Here is a 19,326-nt window from a genome sequence, read left to right as displayed (position 1 = left end):
CAGACAGCTGTGTGTGTTGCAACTTGTTTCTGCTGTGTAAAACTCTCCCATTACTCTGACAGTCAGAATGCATTCAGTTGCTCATCTCACACACACACACACACACACACACACACACACACACACAAACACACACACACACGTAAAATAATGTTCCTGTAAACAATATATACTGTCTGTCCTTTTTGAATTCAAATCAAACGTTATTTAGACAGCACATTGTGTTTAAATGAAGAGGCTAAACTGGTATTTGTAAAGTTGATTTCAAACAGACAATATAATAATTTTCTTTCTTTTTCTCTTTTCTCTGTCTCTCTCTGTCTCTCTCTCTCTGTCTCTCTCTCTGTCTCTCTCTGTCTCTCTCTGTCTCTCTGTCTCTCTCTGTCTCTCTGTCTCTCTCTCTCTCTCTCTCTCTCTCTCTCTCTCTCTCTCTCTGTCTCTCTCTCTGTCTCTCTCTCTCTCTCTCTCTCTCTGTCTCTCTCTCTCTCTGTCTCTCTCTCTCTCTGTCTCTCTCTCTCTCTCTGTCTCTCTGTCTCTCTCTCTGTCTGTCTCTCTGTCTCTCTCTCTGTCTCTCTCTCTCTGTCTCTCTCTCTCTCTCTGTCTCTCTCTCTCTCTCTCTCTCTCTCTCTCTCTCTCTCTCTCTGTCTCTCTCTCTCTCTCTCTCTCTCTCTCTCTCTCTGTCTCTCTCTCTCTCTCTCTCTCTGTCTCTCTCTCTCTCTCTCTCTCTCTCTCTCTCTGTCTCTCTCTCTCTCTCTCTGTCTCTCTGTCTCTCTCTCTCTCTCTCTCTCTGTCTCTCTCTCTCTCTCTCTCTGTCTCTCTCTCTCTCTCTCTCTCTCTCTCTCTGTCTCTCTGTCTCTCTCTCTCTCTGTCTCTCTGTCTCTCTCTCTCTCTGTCTCTCTCTCTCTCTCTGTCTCTCTGTCTCTCTCTCTCTCTGTCTCTCTATCTTTCGCTCTCTCTCTCTCTCTCTCTCTAGGGATGGAGGGGTGCCCCCGCATGGCAGGGCCAGAGACTACTGAGTTCCTCCACCGCTCCAGAAGGTGAGTGTTTATACAGCATTCAGTCATGGAGGCATTCTGGGTAATGTGGTTTGGTGCTGAGTCATATAGGTTTTTCATTCAGCAACAGATTGTTGTGGAACAGCTGACTTTGAGATGGTGCTCAGGACTCAAGTCAAAGGTAGAGGGTAGGGGCTTCCCCTGACCGATTCAGTGAGGTAGAGAGGGGGTAGGGGCTTCCCCTGACAGATCCAGAGAGGGGGTAGGGGCTTCCCCTGACAGATCCAGAGAGGGGGTAGGGGCTTCCCCTGACAGACCTAGAGAGGGGGTAGGGGCTTCCCCTGACAGATTCAGTGAGGTAGAGAGGGGGTAGCGGCTTCCCCTGTCAGACCCAGTGAGGTAGAGAGGGGGTAGGGGCTTCCCCTGTCAGATTCAGTGAGGTAGAGAGGGGGTAGGGGCTTCCCCTGACAGATCCAGAGAGGTACAGATGGGTAGGGGCTTCCCCTGACAGATCCAGTGAGGTAGAGAGGGGGTAGGGGCTTCCCCTGACAGATTCAGTGAGGCAGAGAGGGGGTAGGGGCTTCCCCTGACAGATTCAGTGAGGCAGAGAGGGGGTAGGGGCTTTCCCTGACAGACCCAGAGAGGTAGAGAGGGGTAGGGGCTTCCCCTATCAGACCCAGAGAGGTAGAGAGAGGTAGGGGCTTCCCCTGACAGACCCAGATAGGTAGAGAGGGGGTAGGGGCTTCCCCTGTCAGACCCAGAGAGGTAGAGAGGGGTAGGGGCTTCCCCTGTCAGACCCAGAGAGGTAGAGAGGGGGTAGCGGCTTCCCCTGTCAGACCCAGAGAGGTAGAGAGGGGGTAGGGGCTTCCCCTGTCAGACCCAGAGAGGTAGAGAGGGGTAGGGGCTTCCCCTGTCAGACCCAGAGAGGTAGAGAGGGGGTAGGGGCTTCCCCTGTCAGACCCAGATAGGTAGAGAGGGGGTAGGGGCTTCCCCTGACAGATCCAGAGAGGTAGAGAGGGGGCAGGGGCTTCCCCTGTCAGATTCAGTGAGGTGGAGAGGGGGTAGGGGCTTCCCCTGACAGATTCAGTGAGATAGAGAGGGGGTAGGGGCTTTCCCTGACAGATTCAGTGAGGTAGAGAGGGGTAGGGGCTTCCCTGTCAGATCCAGAGGTAGAGCGGGGTAGGGGCTTCCCTGACAGATTCAGTGAGGTAGAGAGGGGGTAGGGGCTTCCCTGACAGATTCAGTGAGGTAGAGAGGGGTAGGGGCTTCCCTGTCAGACCCAGAGAGGTAGAGAGGAGGTAGGGGCTTCTCCTGACAGATTCAGTGAGGTAGAGAGGGGGTAGGGGCTTCCCCTGTCAGATCTAGAGAGGCAGAGAGGGTAGGGGCTTCCCCTGACAGATTCAGTGAGGTGGGTAGGGCTTCCCCTGTCAGACCCAGAGAGGTATAGAGGAGTAGGGGCTTCCCCTGTCAGACTCAGTGAGGCAGAGAGGGGGTAGGGGCTTTCCTGACAGATTCAGTGAGGTAGAGAGGGGTAGGGGCTTCCCCTGTCAGATCTAGAGGTAGAGATGGTGTAGGGGATTCCCTGTCAGACCCAGAGAGGTAGAGAGGGGGTAGGGGCTTCCCCTGTCAGATCTAGAGAGGCAGAGAGGGGTAGGGGCTTCCCCTGTCAGATCCAGAGAGGTAGAGAGGGGGTAAGGGCTTCCCCTGACAGATCCAGAGAGGTATAGAGGATTAGGGGCTTCCCCTGTCAGATCCAGAGAGGTAGAGAGGGGGTAGGGGCTTCCCCTGTCAGACCCAGATAGGTAGAGAGGGGGTAGGGGCTTCCCCTGACAGATCCAGAGAGGTAGAGAGGGGGCAGGGGCTTCCCCTGTCAGATTCAGTGAGGTGGAGAGGGGGTAGGGGCTTCCCCTGACAGATTCAGTGAGATAGAGAGGGGGTAGGGGCTTTCCCTGACAGATTCAGTGAGGTAGAGAGGGGTAGGGGCTTCCCCTGTCAGATCCAGAGGTAGAGCGGGGTAGGGGCTTCCCCTGACAGATTCAGTGAGGTAGAGAGGGGGTAGGGGCTTTCCCTGACAGATTCAGTGAGGTAGAGAGGGGTAGGGGCTTCCCCTGTCAGACCCAGAGAGGTAGAGAGGAGGTAGGGGCTTCTCCTGACAGATTCAGTGAGGTAGAGAGGGGGTAGGGGCTTCCCCTGTCAGATCTAGAGAGGCAGAGAGGGTAGGGGCTTCCCCTGACAGATTCAGTGAGGTGGGTAGGGGCTTCCCCTGTCAGACCCAGAGAGGTATAGAGGAGTAGGAGCTTCCCCTGTCAGACTCAGTGAGGCAGAGAGGGGGTAGGGGCTTTCCCTGACAGATTCAGTGAGGTAGAGAGGGGTAGGGGCTTCCCCTGTCAGATCTAGAGGTAGAGATGGTGTAGGGGATTCCCCTGTCAGACCCAGAGAGGTAGAGAGGGGGTAGGGGCTTCCCCTGTCAGATCTAGAGAGGCAGAGAGGGGTAGGGGCTTCCCCTGTCAGATCCAGAGAGGTAGAGAGGGGGTAAGGGCTTCCCCTGACAGATCCAGAGAGGTATAGAGGATTAGGGGCTTCCCCTGTCAGATCCAGAGAGGTAGAGAGGGGGTAGGGGCTTCCCCTGTCAGACCCAGAGAGGTAGAGATGGGGTAGGGCTTCCCCAGACAGAACCAGAGAGGGGGTAGGGCCTTCCCCTGTCAGACCCAGAGAGGTAGAGAAGGGGTAGGGGCTTCCCCTGACAGATTCAGTGAGGTAGAGAGGGGGTAGGGGCTTCCCCTGACTGATTCACTGAGGTAGAGAGGGGGTAGGGGCTTCCCCTGACAGATTCAGTGAGGTAGAGAGGGGGTAGGGGCTTCCCCTGACAGATTCAGTGAGGTAGAGAGGGGGTAGGGGCTTCCCCTGACAGATTCAGTGAGGTAGAGAGGGGGTAGGGGCTTCCCCTGTCAGATCCAGAGAGGTAGAGAGGGGGTAGGGGCTTCCCCTGTCAGACCCAGAGAGGTAGAGAGGGGGTAGGGGCTTCCCCTGTCAGACCCAGAGAGGTAGAGAGGGGGTAGGGGCTTCCCCTGACAGATTCAGTGAGGTAGAGAGGGGTAGGGGCTTCCCCTGTCAGACCCAGAGAGGTAGAGATGGGTTAGGGGATTCCCCTGTCAGACCCAGAGAGGTAGAGATGGGTTAGGGGATTCCCCTGTCAGACCCAGAGAGGTAGAGAGGGGGTAGGGGATTCCCTGACAGATCAGAGAGGTACAGATGGGTAGGGCTTCCCCTGTCAGACCCAGTGAGGTAGAGAGGGGTAGGGGCTTCCCCTGTCAGACCCAGTGAGGTAGAGAGGGGGTAGGGGCTTCCCTGACAGATTCAGTGAGGTGGAGAGGGGTAGGGGGCTTCCCTGACAGACCCAGAGAGGTAGAGAGGGGTAGGGGCTTCCCCTGTCAGACCCAGAGAGGTAGAGAGAGGGGTAGGGGCTTCCCCTGACATATTCAGTGAGGTTGAGAGGGGTTGGGGCTTCCCTGACAGATTCAGTGAGGTAGAGAGGGGGTAGGGGCTTCCCCTGTCAGACCCAGAGAGGTAGAGAGGGGGTAGGGGCTTCCCCTGTCAGACCCAGAGAGGTAGAGAGGGGGTAGGGGCTTCCCCTGTCAGACCCAGAGAGGTAGAGATTGGGTAGGGCTTCCCCTGTCAGACCCAGAGAGGTAGAGAGGGGGTAGGGACTTCCCCTGTCAGACCCAGAGAGGGGGTAGGGCTTCCCCTGTCAGACCCAGAGAGGGGGTAGGGGCTTCCCTGTCAGACCCAGAGAGGTAGAGAGGGGGTAGGGACTTCCCCTGTCAGACCCAGAGAGGGGGTAGGGCTTCCCCTGTCAGACCCAGAGAGGGGGTAGGGCTTCCCCTGTCAGACCCAGAGTGGGGTAGGGCTTCCCCTGTCAGACCCAGAGTGGGGTAGGGCTTCCCCTGTCAGACCCAGAGTGGGGGTAGGGCTTCCCCTGTCAGACCCAGAGTGGGGTAGGGCTTCCCCTGTCAGACCCAGAGTGGGGGTAGGGCTTCCCCTGTCAGACCCAGAGTGGGGGTAGGGCTTCCCTGTCAGACCCAGAGTGGGGGTAGGGCTTCCCCTGTCAGACCCAGAGAGGAGGTAGGGCTTCCCCTGTCAGACCCAGAGTGGGGGTAGGGCTTCCCCTGTCAGACCCAGAGAGGGGGTAGGGGCTTCCCCTGTCAGACCCAGAGAGGTAGAGAGGGGGTAGGGACTTCCCCTGTCAGACCCAGAGAGGGGTAGGGCTTCCCTGTCAGACCCAGAGTGGGGGTAGGGCTTCCCCTGTCAGACCCAGAGTGGGGTAGGGCTTCCCCTGTCAGACCCAGAGTGGGGGTAGGGCTTCCCCTGTCAGACCCAGAGTGGGGTAGGGCTTCCCCTGTCAGACCCAGAGTGGGGTAGGGCTTCCCCTGTCAGACCCAGAGTGGGGTAGGGCTTCCCCTGTCAGACCCAGAGTGGGGGTAGGGCTTCCCCTGTCAGACCCAGAGTGGGGTAGGGCTTCCCCTGTCAGACCCAGAGTGGGGTAGGGCTTCCCTGTCAGACCCAGAGTGGGGTAGGGCTTCCCCTGTCAGACCCAGAGTGGGGGTAGGGCTTCCCCTGTCAGACCCAGAGAGGGGGTAGGGCTTCCCCTGTCAGACCCAGAGATGGGGTAGGGCTTCCCCTGTCAGACCCAGAGTGGGGGTAGGGCTTCCCCTGTCAGACCCAGAGTGGGGGTAGGGCTTCCCCTGTCAGACCCAGAGTGGGGGTAGGGCTTCCCCTGTCAGACCCAGAGAGGGGGTAGGGCTTCCCCTGTCAGATCCAGAGAGGTAGAGAGGGGTAGGGGCTTCCCCTGTCAGACCCAGAGAGGTAGAGATGGGGTAGGGCTTCCCTGTCAGACCCAGAGAGGTAGAGATGGGGTAGGGCTTCCCTGTCAGACCCAGAGAGGTAGAGAGGGGGTAGGGGCTTCCCCTCTCAGACCCAGAGAGGTAGAGATGGGGTAGGGCTTCCCCTGTCAGATCCAGAGAGGTAGAGAGGGGGTAGGGGCTTCCCCTGTCAGACCCAGAGAGGTAGAGATGGGGTAGGGCTTCCCCTGTCAGACCCAGAGAGGTAGAGAGGGGGTAGGGGCTTCCCCTGTCAGACCCAGAGAGGTAGAGAGGGGGTAGGGCTTCCCTGACATATTCAGTGAGGTTGAGAGGGGGTAGGGCTTCCCCTGACAGATTCAGTGAGGTAGAGAGGGGTAGGGGCTTCCCCTGTCAGACCCAGATAGGTAGAGAGGGGGTAGGGGCTTCCCCTGACAGATCCAGAGAGGTAGAGAGGGGGTAGGGGCTTCCCCTGTCAGATTCAGTGAGGTAGAGAGGGGTAGGGCTTCCCTGACAGATTCAGTGAGGTGGAGAGGGGTAGGGGCTTCCCCTGACAGATTCAGTGAGATAGAGAGGGGGTAGGGCTTTCCCTGACAGATTCAGTGAGGTAGAGAGGGGTAGGGGCTTCCCTGTCAGATCCAGAGGTAGAGCGGGGTAGGGCTTCCCCTGACAGATTCAGTGAGGTAGAGAGGGGGTAGGGGCTTTCCCTGACAGATTCAGTGAGGTAGAGAGGGGTAGGGGCTTCCCCTGTCAGACCCAGAGAGGTAGAGAGGAGGTAGGGGCTTCTCCTGACTGATTCAGTGAGGTAGAGAGGGGGTAGGGCTTCCCCTGTCAGACCCAGAGAGGTAGAGAGGGGGTAGGGGCTTCCCCTGTCAGACCCAGAGAGGTAGAGAGGGGGTAGGGGCTTCCCCTGACATATTCAGTGAGGTTGAGAGGGGGTAGGGGCTTCCCCTGACAGATTCAGTGAGGTAGAGAGGGGGTAGGGGCTTCCCCTGTCAGACCCAGATAGGTAGAGAGGGGTAGGGGCTTCCCCTGACAGATCCAGAGAGGTAGAGAGGGGGGGGCTTCCCCTGTCAGATTCAGTGAGGTAGAGAGGGGGTAGGGGCTTCCCTGACAGATTCAGTGAGGTGGAGAGGGGTAGGGGCTTCCCCTGACAGATTCAGTGAGATAGAGAGGGGGTAGGGCTTTCCCTGACAGATTCAGTGAGGTAGAGAGGGTAGGGGCTTCCCCTGTCAGATCCAGAGGTAGAGCGGGGGTAGGGGCTTCCCTGACAGATTCAGTGAGGTAGAGAGGGGGTAGGGGCTTTCCCTGACAGATTCAGTGAGGTAGAGAGGGGTAGGGGCTTCCCTGTCAGACCCAGAGAGGTAGAGAGGAGGTAGGGGCTTCTCCTGACTGATTCAGTGAGGTAGAGAGGGGGTAGGGCTTCCCCTGTCAGACCCAGAGAGGTAGAGAGGGGGTAGGGGCTTCCCTGTCAGACCCAGAGAGGTAGAGAGGGGTAGGGGCTTCCCTGACATATTCAGTGAGGTTGAGAGGGGTAGGGGCTTCCCCTGACAGATTCAGTGAGGTAGAGAGGGGGTAGGGCTTCCCTGTCAGACCCAGATAGGTAGAGAGGGGTAGGGGCTTCCCCTGACAGATCAGAGAGGTAGAGAGGGGGTAGGGGCTTCCCCTGTCAGATTCAGTGAGGTAGAGAGGGGGTAGGGGCTTCCCCTGACAGATTCAGTGAGGTGGAGAGGGGGTAGGGGCTTCCCCTGACAGATTCAGTGAGGTGGAGAGGGGGTAGGGGCTTTCCCTGACAGATTCAGTGAGGTAGAGAGGGGTAGGGGCTTCCCCTGTCAGACCCAGAGAGGTAGAGAGGAGGTAGGGGCTTCCCCTGACAGATTCAGTGAGGCAGAGAGGGGGTAGGGGCTTCCCCTGACAGATTCAGTGAGGCAGAGAGGGGGTAGGGGCTTTCCCTGACAGACCCAGAGAGGTAGAGAGGGGTAGGGGCTTCCCCTATCAGACCCAGAGAGGTAGAGAGAGGTAGGGGCTTCCCCTGACAGACCCAGATAGGTAGAGAGGGGGTAGGGTCTTTCCCTGTCAGACCCAGAGAGGTAGAGAGGGGTAGGGGCTTCCCCTGTCAGACCCAGAGAGGTAGAGAGGGGGTAGCGGCTTCCCCTGTCAGACCCAGAGAGGTAGAGAGGGGGTAGGGGCTTCCCCTGTCAGACCCAGAGAGTTAGAGAGGGGTAGGGGCTTCCCCTGTCAGACCCAGAGAGGTAGAGAGGGGGTAGGGGCTTCCCCTGTCAGACCCAGATAGGTAGAGAGGGGGTAGGGGCTTCCCCTGACAGATCCAGAGAGGTAGAGAGGGGTAGGGCTTCCCCTGTCAGATTCAGTGAGGTAGAGAGGGGTAGGGGCTTCCCTGACAGATTCAGTGAGGTGGAGAGGGGGTAGGGCTTCCCTGACAGATTCAGTGAGATAGAGAGGGGGTAGGGCTTTCCCTGACAGATTCAGTGAGGTAGAGAGGGGTAGGGGCTTCCCCTGTCAGATCCAGAGGTAGAGCGGGGTAGGGGCTTCCCTGACAGATTCAGTGAGGTAGAGAGGGGTAGGGGCTTTCCCTGACAGATTCAGTGAGGTAGAGAGGGGTAGGGGCTTCCCCTGTCAGACCCAGAGAGGTAGAGAGGAGGTAGGGGCTTCTCTGACAGATTCAGTGAGGTAGAGAGGGGGGTAGGGGCTTCCCCTGTCAGATCTAGAGAGGCAGAGAGGGTAGGGGCTTCCCCTGACAGATTCAGTGAGGTGGGTTGGTGCTTCCCCTGTCAGACCCAGAGAGGTATAGAGGAGTAGGGGCTTCCCCTGTCAGACTCAGTGAGGTAGAGAGGGGTAGGGGCTTCCCCTGTCAGATCTAGAGGTAGAGAGGGGTAGGGGCTTCCCCTGTCAGACCCAGATAGGTAGAGAGGGGTAGGGGCTTCCCTGACAGATCCAGAGAGGTAGAGAGAGGGGTAGGGGCTTCCCCTGTCAGATTCAGTGAGGTAGAGAGGGGGTAGGGGCTTCCCCTGACAGATTCAGTGAGTGGAGAGGGGGTAGGGGCTTCCCTGACAGATTCAGTGAGGTGGAGAGGGGTAGGGGCTTCCCTGACAGATTCAGTGAGATAGAGAGGGGGTAGGGGCTTCCTGACAGATTCAGTGAGGTAGAGAGGGGTAGGGGCTTCCCCTGTCAGATCCAGAGGTAGAGCGGGGTAGGGGCTTCCCCTGACAGATTCAGTGAGGTAGAGAGGGGGTAGGGGCTTTCCCTGACAGATTCAGTGAGGTAGAGAGGGGTAGGGGCTTCCCCTGTCAGACCCAGAGAGGTAGAGAGGAGGTAGGGGCTTCCCCTGACAGATTCAGTGAGGCAGAGAGGGGGTAGGGGCTTCCCCTGACAGATTCAGTGAGGCAGAGAGGGGGTAGGGGCTTTCCCTGACAGACCCAGAGAGGTAGAGAGGGGTAGGGGCTTCCCCTATCAGACCCAGAGAGGTAGGGGCTTCCCCTGACAGACCCAGATAGGTAGAGAGGGGGTAGGGTCTTTCCCTGTCAGACCCAGAGAAGAGAGGGGTAGGGGCTTTCCCTGTCAGACCCAGAGAGGTAGAGAGGGGGGTAGCGGCTTCCCTGTCAGACCCAGAGAGGTAGAGAGGGGGGGGGCTTCCCCTGTCAGACCCAGAGAGTTAGAGAGGGGTAGGGGCTTCCCCTGTCAGACCCAGAGAGGTAGAGAGGGGGTAGGGGCTTTCCCTGACAGATTCAGTGAGGTAGAGAGGGGTAGGGGCTTCCCCTGTCAGACCCAGAGAGGTAGAGAGGAGGTAGGGGCTTCTCCTGACAGATTCAGTGAGGTAGAGAGGGGGTAGGGGCTTCCCCTGTCAGATCTAGAGAGGCAGAGAGGGGTAGGGGCTTCCCCTGACAGATTCAGTGAGGTGGGTTGGGGCTTCCCCTGTCAGACCCAGAGAGGTATAGAGGAGTAGGGGCTTCCCCTGTCAGACTCAGTGAGGTAGAGAGGGGTAGGGGCTTCCCCTGTCAGATCTAGAGGTAGAGATGGTGTAGGGGATTCCCCTGTCAGACCCAGAGAGGTAGAGAGGGGGTAGGGGCTTCCCCTGTCAGATCTAGAGAGGCAGAGAGGGGTAGGGGCTTCCCCTGTCAGATCCAGAGAGGTAGAGAAGGGGTAAGGGCTTCCCCTGACAGATCCAGAGAGGTATAGAGGAGTAGGGGCTTCCCCTGTCAGATCCAGAGAGGTAGAGGGGGTAGGGCTTCCCTGTCAGACCCAGAGAGGTAGAGATGGGGTAGGGCTTCCCAGACAGAACCAGAGAGGTAGAGAGGGGTAGGGGCTTCCCTGTCAGACCCAGAGAGGTAGAGAAGGGGTAGGGGCTTCCCTGACAGATTCAGTGAGGTAGAGAGGGGGTAGGGGCTTCCCTGACTGATTCATTGAGGTAGAGAGGGGTAGGGGCTTCCCTGACAGATTCAGTGAGGTAGAGAGGGGTAGGGGCTTCCCCTGACAGATTCAGTGAGGTAGAGAGGGGTAGGGGCTTCCCTGACAGATTCAGTGAGGTAGAGAGGGGTAGGGGCTTCCCCTGTCAGATCCAGAGAGGTAGAGAGGGGGTAGGGGATTCCCCTGTCAGACCCAGAGAGGTAGAGAGGGGGTAGGGGCTTCCCTGTCAGACCCAGAGAGGTAGAGAGGGGTAGGGGCTTCCCCTGACAGATTCAGTGAGGTAGAGAGGGTAGGGGCTTCCCTGTCAGACCCAGAGAGGTAGAGATGGGTTAGGGATTCCCCTGTCAGACCCAGAGAGGTAGAGAGGGGGTAGGGGCTTCCCCTGACTGATTCAGTGAGGTGGAGAGGGGGTAGGGGCTTCCCCTGACTGATTCAGTGAGATAGAGAGGGGGTAGGGGCTTCCCCTGACAGATTCAGTGAGGTAGAGAGGGGGTAGGGGCTTCCCCTGACAGATTCAGTGAGGTAGAGAGGGGGTAGGGGCTTTCCCTGACAGATTCAGTGAGGTAGAGAGGGGGTAGGGGCTTCCCCTGTCAGATCTAGAGAGGCAGAGAGGGGTAGGGGCTTCCCCTGACAGATTCAGTGAGGTGGGTAGGGGCTTCCCCTGTCAGACCCAGAGAGGTATAGAGGAGTAGGGGCTTCCCCTGTCAGACTCAGTGAGGCAGAGAGGGGGTAGGGGCTTTCCCTGACAGATTCAGAGAGGTAGAGAGGGGTAGGGGATTCCCCTGTCAGACCCAGAGAGGTAGAGAGGGGGTAGGGGCTTCCCCTGTCAGATCTAGAGAGGCAGAGAGGGGTAGGGGCTTCCCCTGTCAGATCCAGAGAGGTAGAGAGGGGGTAAGGGCTTCCCCTGACAGATTCAGTGAGGTAGAGAGGGGTAGGGGCTTCCCCTGTCAGATCTAGAGGTAGAGATGGTGTAGGGGATTCCCCTGTCAGACCCAGAGAGGTAGAGAGGGGGTAGGGGCTTCCCCTGTCAGATCTAGAGAGGCAGAGAGGGGTAGGGGCTTCCCCTGTCAGATCCAGAGAGGTAGAGAGGGGGTAAGGGCTTCCCCTGACAGATCCAGAGAGGTATAGAGGAGTAGGGGCTTCCCCTGTCAGATCCAGAGAGGTAGAGAGGGGTAGGGGCTTCCCCTGTCAGACCCAGAGAGGTAGAGATGGGGTAGGGCTTCCCCAGACAGAACCAGAGAGGTAGAGAGGGGGTAGGGGCTTCCCCTGTCAGACCCAGAGAGGTAGAGAAGGGGTAGGGGCTTCCCCTGACAGATTCAGTGAGGTAGAGAGGGGGTAGGGGCTTCCCCTGACTGATTCAGTGAGGTAGAGAGGGTAGGGGCTTCCCTGACAGATTCAGTGAGATAGAGAGGGGTAGGGGCTTCCCCTGTCAGATCCAGAGAGGTAGAGATGGGGTAGGGGCTTCCCCTGTCAGACCCAGAGAGGTAGAGATGGGTTAGGGGATTCCCCTGTCAGACCCAGAGAGGTAGAGAGGGGGTAGGGGATTCCCCTGACAGATCCAGAGAGGTACAGATGGGTAGGGGCTTCCCCTGTCAGACCCAGTGAGGTAGAGAGGGGGTAGGGGCTTCCCCTGTCAGACCCAGTGAGGTAGAGAGGGGGTAGGGGCTTCCCCTGTCAGATTCAGTGAGGTAGAGAGGGGTAGGGGCTTCCCCTGTCAGATCCAGAGAGGTAGAGAGGGGTAGGGGCTTCCCCTGTCAGACCCAGAGAGGTAGAGAGGGGGTAGGGGCTTCCCCTGACAGATTCAGTGAGGTGGAGAGGGGGTAGGGGCTTCCCCTGACAGACCCAGAGAGGTAGAGAGGGGTAGGGGCTTCCCCTGTCAGACCCAGAGAGGTAGAGAGGGGGTAGGGGCTTCCCCTGACATATTCAGTGAGGTTGAAAGGGGGTAGGGGCTTCCCCTGACAGATTCAGTGAGGTAGAGAGGGGTAGGGCTTCCCTGTCAGACCCAGAGATGGGGTAGGGCTTCCCCTGTCAGACAGGGCTTCCCCTGTCAGACCCAGAGTGGGGTAGGGCTTCCCTGTCAGACCCAGAGTGGGGTAGGGCTTCCCTGTCAGACCCAGAGTGGGGGTAGGGCTTCCCCTGTCAGACCCAGAGTGGGGTAGGGCTTCCCCTGTCAGACCCAGAGAGGGGGTAGGGCTTCCCCTGTCAGATCCAGAGAGGTAGAGAGGGGTAGGGGCTTCCCTGTCAGACCCAGAGAGGTAGAGATGGGGTAGGGCTTCCCCTGTCAGACCCAGAGAGGTAGAGATGGGGTAGGGCTTCCCTGTCAGACCCAGAGAGGTAGAGAGGGGTAGGGGCTTCCCCTCTCAGACCCAGAGAGGTAGAGATGGGGTAGGGCTTCCCCTGTCAGATCCAGAGAGGTAGAGAGGGGTAGGGGCTTCCCTGTCAGACCCAGAGAGGTAGAGATGGGGTAGGGCTTCCCCTGTCAGACCCAGAGAGGTAGAGAGGGGTAGGGACTTCCCTGTCAGAGCCAGAGAGGTAGAGATGGGGTAGGGCTTCCCTGTCAGACCCAGAGAGGTAGAGAGGGGGTAGGGCTTCCCCTGTCAGATCCAGAGAGGGGGTAGGGCTTCCCCTGTCAGATCCAGAGAGGGGGTAGGGGCTTCCCCTGTCAGACCCAGAGAGGTAGAGATTGGGTAGGGCTTCCCCTGTCAGACCCAGAGAGGTAGAGAGGGGGTAGGGCTTCCCCTGTCAGATCCAGAGAGGGGGTAGGGCTTCCCCTGTCAGACCCAGAGAGGGGGTAGGGGCTTCCCCTGTCAGACCCAGAGAGGTAGAGAGGGGGTAGGGACTTCCCCTGTCAGACCCAGAGAGGGGGTAGGGCTTCCCCTGTCAGACCCAGAGAGGGGGTAGGGGCTTCCCCTGTCAGACCCAGAGAGGTAGAGATGGGGTAGGGCTTCCCCTGTCAGACCCAGAGTGGGGGTAGGGCTTCCCCTGTCAGACCCAGAGTGGGGGTAGGGCTTCCCCTGTCAGACCCAGAGTGGGGGTAGGGCTTCCCCTGTCAGACCCAGAGTGGGGGTAGGGCTTCCCCTGTCAGATCCAGAGAGGTAGAGAGGGGGTAGGGGCTTCCCCTGTCAGACCCAGAGAGGTAGAGATGGGGTAGGGCTTCCCCTGTCAGACCCAGAGAGGTAGAGATGGGGTAGGGCTTCCCCTGTCAGACCCAGAGAGGTAGAGAGGGGGTAGAGGCTTCCCCTGACAGATTCAGTGAGGTAGAGAGGGGTAGGGGCTTCCCCTGACTGATTCAGTGAGGTGGAGAGGGGGTAGGGGCTTCCCCTGACATATTCAGTGAGATAGAGAGGGGGTAGGGGCTTTCCCTGACAGATTCAGTGAGGTAGAGAGGGGTAGGGGCTTCCCTGACTGATTCAGTGAGGTGGAGAGGGGTAGGGGCTTCCCTGACATATTCAGTGAGATAGAGAGGGGTAGGGCTTTCCCTGACAGATTCAGTGAGGTAGAGAGGGGTAGGGGCTTCCCCTGTCAGATCCAGAGGTAGAGCGGGGTAGGGGCTTCCCTGACAGATTCAGTGAGGTAGAGAGGGGGTAGGGGCTTTCCTGACAGATTCAGTGAGGTAGAGAGGGGTAGGGGCTTCCCCTGTCAGACCCAGAGAGGTAGAGAGGAGGTAGGGGCTTCTCCTGACAGATTCAGTGAGGTAGAGAGGGGTAGGGGCTTCCCCTGTCAGATCTAGAGAGGCAGAGAGGGGTAGGGGCTTCCCTGACAGATTCAGTGAGGTGGGTAGGGGCTTCCCCTGTCAGACCCAGAGAGGTATAGAGGAGTAGGGGCTTCCCCTGTCAGACTCAGTGAGGCAGAGAGGGGGTAGGGGCTTTCCCTGACAGATTCAGTGAGGTAGAGAGGGGTAGGGGCTTCCCCTGTCAGATCCAGAGGTAGAGCGGGGTAGGGGCTTCCCCTGACAGATTCAGTGAGGTAGAGAGGGGGTAGGGGCTTTCCCTGACAGATTCAGTGAGGTAGAGAGGGGTAGGGGCTTCCCCTGTCAGACCCAGAGAGGTAGAGAGGAGGTAGGGGCTTCTCCTGACAGATTCAGTGAGGTAGAGAGGGGGTAGGGGCTTCCCCTGTCAGATCTAGAGAGGCAGAGAGGGGTAGGGGCTTCCCCTGACAGATTCAGTGAGGTGGGTAGGGGCTTCCCCTGTCAGACCCAGAGAGGTATAGAGGAGTAGGGGCTTCCCCTGTCAGACTCAGTGAGGCAGAGAGGGGGTAGGGGCTTTCCCTGACAGATTCAGTGAGGTAGAGAGGGGTAGGGGCTTCCCCTGTCAGATCTAGAGGTAGAGATGGTGTAGGGGATTCCCCTGTCAGACCCAGAGAGGTAGAGAGGGGGTAGGGGCTTCCCCTGTCAGATCTAGAGAGGCAGAGAGGGGTAGGGGCTTCCCCTGTCAGATCCAGAGAGGTAGAGAGGGGGTAAGGGCTTCCCCTGACAGATCCAGAGAGGTATAGAGGAGTAGGGGCTTCCCCTGTCAGATCCAGAGAGGTAGAGAGGGGGTAGGGGCTTCCCCTGTCAGACCCAGAGAGGTAGAGAAGGGGTAGGGGCTTCCCCTGACAGATTCAGTGAGGTAGAGAGGGGGTAGGGGCTTCCCCTGACTGATTCAGTGAGGTAGAGAGGGGGTAGGGGCTTCCCCTGACAGATTCAGTGAGGTAGAGAGGGGGTAGGGGCTTCCCCTGACAGATTCAGTGAGGTAGAGAGGGGGTAGGGGCTTCCCCTGACAGATTCAGTGAGATAGAGAGGGGGTAGGGGCTTCCCCTGTCAGATCCAGAGAGGTAGAGATGGGGTAGGGGCTTCCCCTGTCAGACCCAGAGAGGTAGAGAGGGGGTAGGGGCTTCCCCTGTCAGACCCAGAGAGGTAGAGAGGGGGTAGGGGCTTCCCCTGACAGATTCAGTGAGGTAGAGAGGGGTAGGGGCTTCCCCTGTCAGACCCAGAGAGGTAGAGATGGGTTAGGGGATTCCCCTGTCAGACCCAGAGAGGTAGAGAGGGGGTAGGGGATTCCCCTGACAGATCCAGAGAGGTACAGATGGGTAGGGGCTTCCCCTGTCAGACCCAGTGAGGTAGAGAGGGGGTAGGGGCTTCCCCTGTCAGACCCAGTGAGGTAGAGAGGGGGTAGGGGCTTCCCTGTCAGATTCAGTGAGGTAGAGAGGGGTAGGGGCTTCCCTGTCAGATCCAGAGAGGTAGAGAGGGTAGGGGCTTCCCCTGTCAGACCCAGAGAGGTAGAGAGGGGTAGGGCTTCCCCTGACAGATTCAGTGAGGTGGAGAGGGGTAGGGCTTCCCCTGACAGACCCAGAGAGGTAGAGAGGGGTAGGGGCTTCCCCCTGTCAGACCCAGAGAGGTAGAGAGGGGGTAGGGGCTTCCCCTGACATATTCAGTGAGGTTGAAAGGGGGTAGGGGCTTCCCCTGACAGATTCAGTGAGGTAGAGAGGGGGTAGGGGCTTCCCCTGTCAGACCCAGAGAGGTAGAGAGGGGGTAGGGGCTTCCCCTGTCAGACCCAGAGAGGTAGATAGGGGGTAGGGGCTTCCCCTGTCAGACCCAGAGAGGTAGAGATTGGGTAGGGCTTCCCCTGTCAGACCCAGAGAGGTAGAGAGGGGGTAGGGCTTCCCCTGTCAGACCCAGAGAGGGGGTAGGGGCTTCCCCTGTCAGACCCAGAGAGGTAGAGAGGGGGTAGGGACTTCCCCTGTCAGACCCAGAGAGGGGGTAGGGCTTCCCCTGTCAGACCCAGAGAGGGGGTAGGGTCTTCCCCTGTCAGACCCAGAGATGGGGTAGGGCTTCCCCTGTCAGACCCAGAGTGGGGGTAGGGCTTCCCCTGTCAGACCCAGAGTGGGGGTAGGGCTTCCCCTGTCAGACCCAGAGTGGGGGTAGGGCTTCCCCTGTCAGACCCAGAGTGGGGGTAGGGCTTCCCCTGTCAGACCCAGAGTGGGGGTAGGGCTTCCCCTGTCAGACCCAGAGTGGGGGTAGGGCTTCCCCTGTCAGACCCAGAGAGGGGGTAGGGCTTCCCCTGTCAGATCCAGAGAGGTAGAGAGGGGGTAGGGGCTTCCCCTGTCAGACCCAGAGAGGTAGAGATGGGGTAGGGCTTCCCCTGTCAGACCCAGAGAGGTAGAGATGGGGTAGGGCTTCCCCTGTCAGACCCAGAGAGGTAGAGAGGGGGTAGGGGCTTCCCCTCTCAGACCCAGAGAGGTAGAGATGGGGTAGGGCTTCCCCTGTCAGACCCAGAGAGGTAGAGAGGGGGTAGGGCTTCCCTGTCAGATCCAGAGAGGGGTAGGGCTTCCCCTGTCAGATCCAGAGAGGGGGTAGGGGCTTCCCCTGTCAGACCCAGAGAGGTAGAGATTGGGTAGGGCTTCCCCTGTCAGACCCAGAGAGGGGGTAGGGCTTCCCCTGTCAGATCCAGAGAGGTAGAGAGGGGGTAGGGGCTTCCCCTGTCAGACCCAGAGAGGTAGAGATGGGGTAGGGCTTCCCCTGTCAGACCCAGAGAGGTAGAGATGGGGTAGGGCTTCCCCTGTCAGACCCAGAGAGGTAGAGAGGGGGTAGGGGCTTCCCCTGTCAGACCCAGAGAGGTAGAGATGGGGTAGGGCTTCCCCTGTCAGACCCAGAGAGGTAGAGAGGGGGTAGGGCTTCCCCTGTCAGATCCAGAGAGGGGGTAGGGCTTCCCCTGTCAGATCCAGAGAGGGGGTAGGGGCTTCCCCTGTCAGACCCAGAGAGGTAGAGATTGGGTAGGGCTTCCCCTGTCAGACCCAGAGAGGTAGAGAGGGGGTAGGGCTTCCCCTGTCAGATCCAGAGAGGGGTAGGGCCCCTGTCAGACCCAGAAAGGGGGTAGGGGCTTCCCCTGTCAGACCCAGAGAGGTAGAGAGGGGTAGGGACTTCCCTGTCAGACCCAGAGAGGTACAGATGGGTAGGGGCTTCCCCTGTCAGACCCAGTGAGGTAGAGAGGGGTAGGGGCTTCCCCCTGTCAGACCCAGTGAGGTAGAGAGGGGTAGGGGCTTCCACTGTCAGATTCAGTGAGGTAGAGAGGGTAGGGGCTTCCCTGTCAGATCCAGAGAGGTAGAGAGGGGTAGGGGCTTCCCCTGTCAGACCCAGAGAGGTAGAGAGGGGGTAGGGGCTTCCCCTGACAGATTCAGTGAGGTGGAGAGGGGGTAGGGGCTTCCCCTGACAGACCCAGAGAGGTAGAGAGGGGTAGGGGCTTCCCCTGTCAGACCCAGAGAGGTAGAGAGGGGTAGGGGCTTCCCTGACATATTCAGTGAGGTTGAAAGGGGGTAGGGGCTTCCCTGACAGATTCAGTGAGGTAGAGGGGTAGGGGCTTCCCCTGTCAGACCCAGAGAGGTAGAGAGGGGTAGGGCTTCCCCTGTCAGACCCAGAGAGGTAGAGAGGGGGTAGGGCTTCCCCTGTCAGACCCAGAGAGGTAGAGATTGGGTAGGGCTTCCCCTGTCAGACCCAGAGAGGTAGAGAGGGGTAGGGCTTCCCCTGTCAGACCCAGAGAGGGGGTAGGGACTTCCCTGTCAGACCCAGAGAGAGGGGGTAGGGCTTCCCCTGTCAGACCCAGAGAGGGGTAGGGGCTTCCCTGTCAGACCCAGAGATGGGGTAGGGCTTCCCCTGTCAGACCCAGAGTGGGGTAGGGCTTCCCTGTCAGACCCAGAGTGGGGTAGGGCTTCCCCTGTCAGACCCAGAGTGGGGGTAGGGCTTCCCCTGTCAGACCCAGAGTGGGGTAGGGCTTCCCCTGTCAGACCCAGAGAGGGTAGGGCTTCCCCTGTCAGATCCAGAGAGGTAGAGAGGGGGTAGGGGCTTCCCTGTCAGACCCAGAGAGGTAGAGATGGGGTAGGGCTTCCCCTGTCAGACCCAGAGAGGTAGAGATGGGGTAGGGCTTCCCCTGTCAGACCCAGAGAGGTAGAGAGGGGTAGGGGCTTCCCCCTCTCAGACCCAGAGAGGTAGAGATGGGGTAGGGCTTCCCCTGTCAGATCCAGAGAGGGGGTAGGGCTTCCCCTGTCAGACCCAGAGAGGGGGTAGGGGCTTCCCCTGTCAGACCCAGAGATGGGGTAGGGCTTCCCCTGTCAGACCCAGAGTGGGGTAGGGCTTCCCCCTGTCAGACCCAGAGTGGGGGTAGGGCTTCCCCTGTCAGACCCAGAGTGGGGTAGGGCTTCCCCTGTCAGACCCAGAGTGGGGTAGGGCTTCCCTGTCAGACCCAGAGAGGGGGTAGGGCTTCCCCTGTCAGATCCAGAGAGGTAGAGAGGGGGTAGGGGCTTCCCCTGTCAGACCCAGAGAGGTAGAGATGGGGTAGGGCTTCCCCTGTCAGACCCAGAGAGGTAGAGATGGGGTAGGGCTTCCCCTGTCAGACCCAGAGAGGTAGAGAGGGGGTAGGGGCTTCCCCTCTCAGACCCAGAGAGGTAGAGATGGGGTAGGGCTTCCCCTGTCAGATCCAGAGAGGTAGAGAGGGGTAGGGGCTTCCCCTGTCAGACCCAGAGAGGTAGAGATGGGGTAGGGCTTCCCCTGTCAGACCCAGAGAGGTAGAGAGGGGGTAGGGGCTTCCCCTGTCAGACCCAGAGAGGTAGAGAGGGGGTAGGGGCTTCCCCTGACATATTCAGTGAGGTTGAGAGGGGGTAGGGGCTTCCCCTGACAGATTCAGTGAGGTAGAGAGGGGGTAGGGGCTTCCCCTGTCAGACCTCGAGAGGTAGAGAGGGGGTAGGGGCTTCCCCTGTCAGACCCAGAGAGGTAGAGATGGGGTAGGGCTTCCCCTGTCAGACCCAGAGAGGTAGAGAGGGGATAGGGCTTCCCCTGTCAGATCCAGAGAGGGGGTAGGGCTTCCCCTGTCAGATCCAGAGAGGGGGTAGGGCTTCCCCTGTCAGATCCAGAGAGGGGGTAGGGGCTTCCCCTGTCAGACCCAGAGAGGTAGAGAGGGGGTAGGGCTTCCCCTGTCAGACCCAGAGAGGTAGAGAGGGGGTAGGGCTTCCCCTGTCAGATCCAGAGAGGGGGTAGGGCTTCCCCTGTCAGACCCAGAGAGAGGGTAGGGGCTTCCCCTGTCAGA

General features: G+C 59.3%; 1 protein-coding gene across 1 annotated transcript in view; it reads left to right on the top strand.

The window, feature by feature from the left end:
- mcu (mitochondrial calcium uniporter) overlaps nt 1-19,326 on the top strand; it is a 172,449-nt gene that overhangs the window by 108,772 nt on the left and 44,351 nt on the right. The window contains exon 3 of the mRNA XM_065007821.1: nt 974-1,037. Within this exon, the coding sequence (XP_064863893.1) occupies nt 974-1,037 (64 nt within the window). The remainder of the gene's footprint in view (nt 1-973; nt 1,038-19,326) is intronic.

This window comes from Oncorhynchus nerka, linkage group LG23 (assembly GCF_034236695.1).
Source record: "Oncorhynchus nerka isolate Pitt River linkage group LG23, Oner_Uvic_2.0, whole genome shotgun sequence".
Classification (NCBI taxonomy): Eukaryota; Metazoa; Chordata; class Actinopteri; order Salmoniformes; family Salmonidae; genus Oncorhynchus; species Oncorhynchus nerka.
This window is presented reverse-complemented; position numbering and strand designations above follow the sequence as displayed.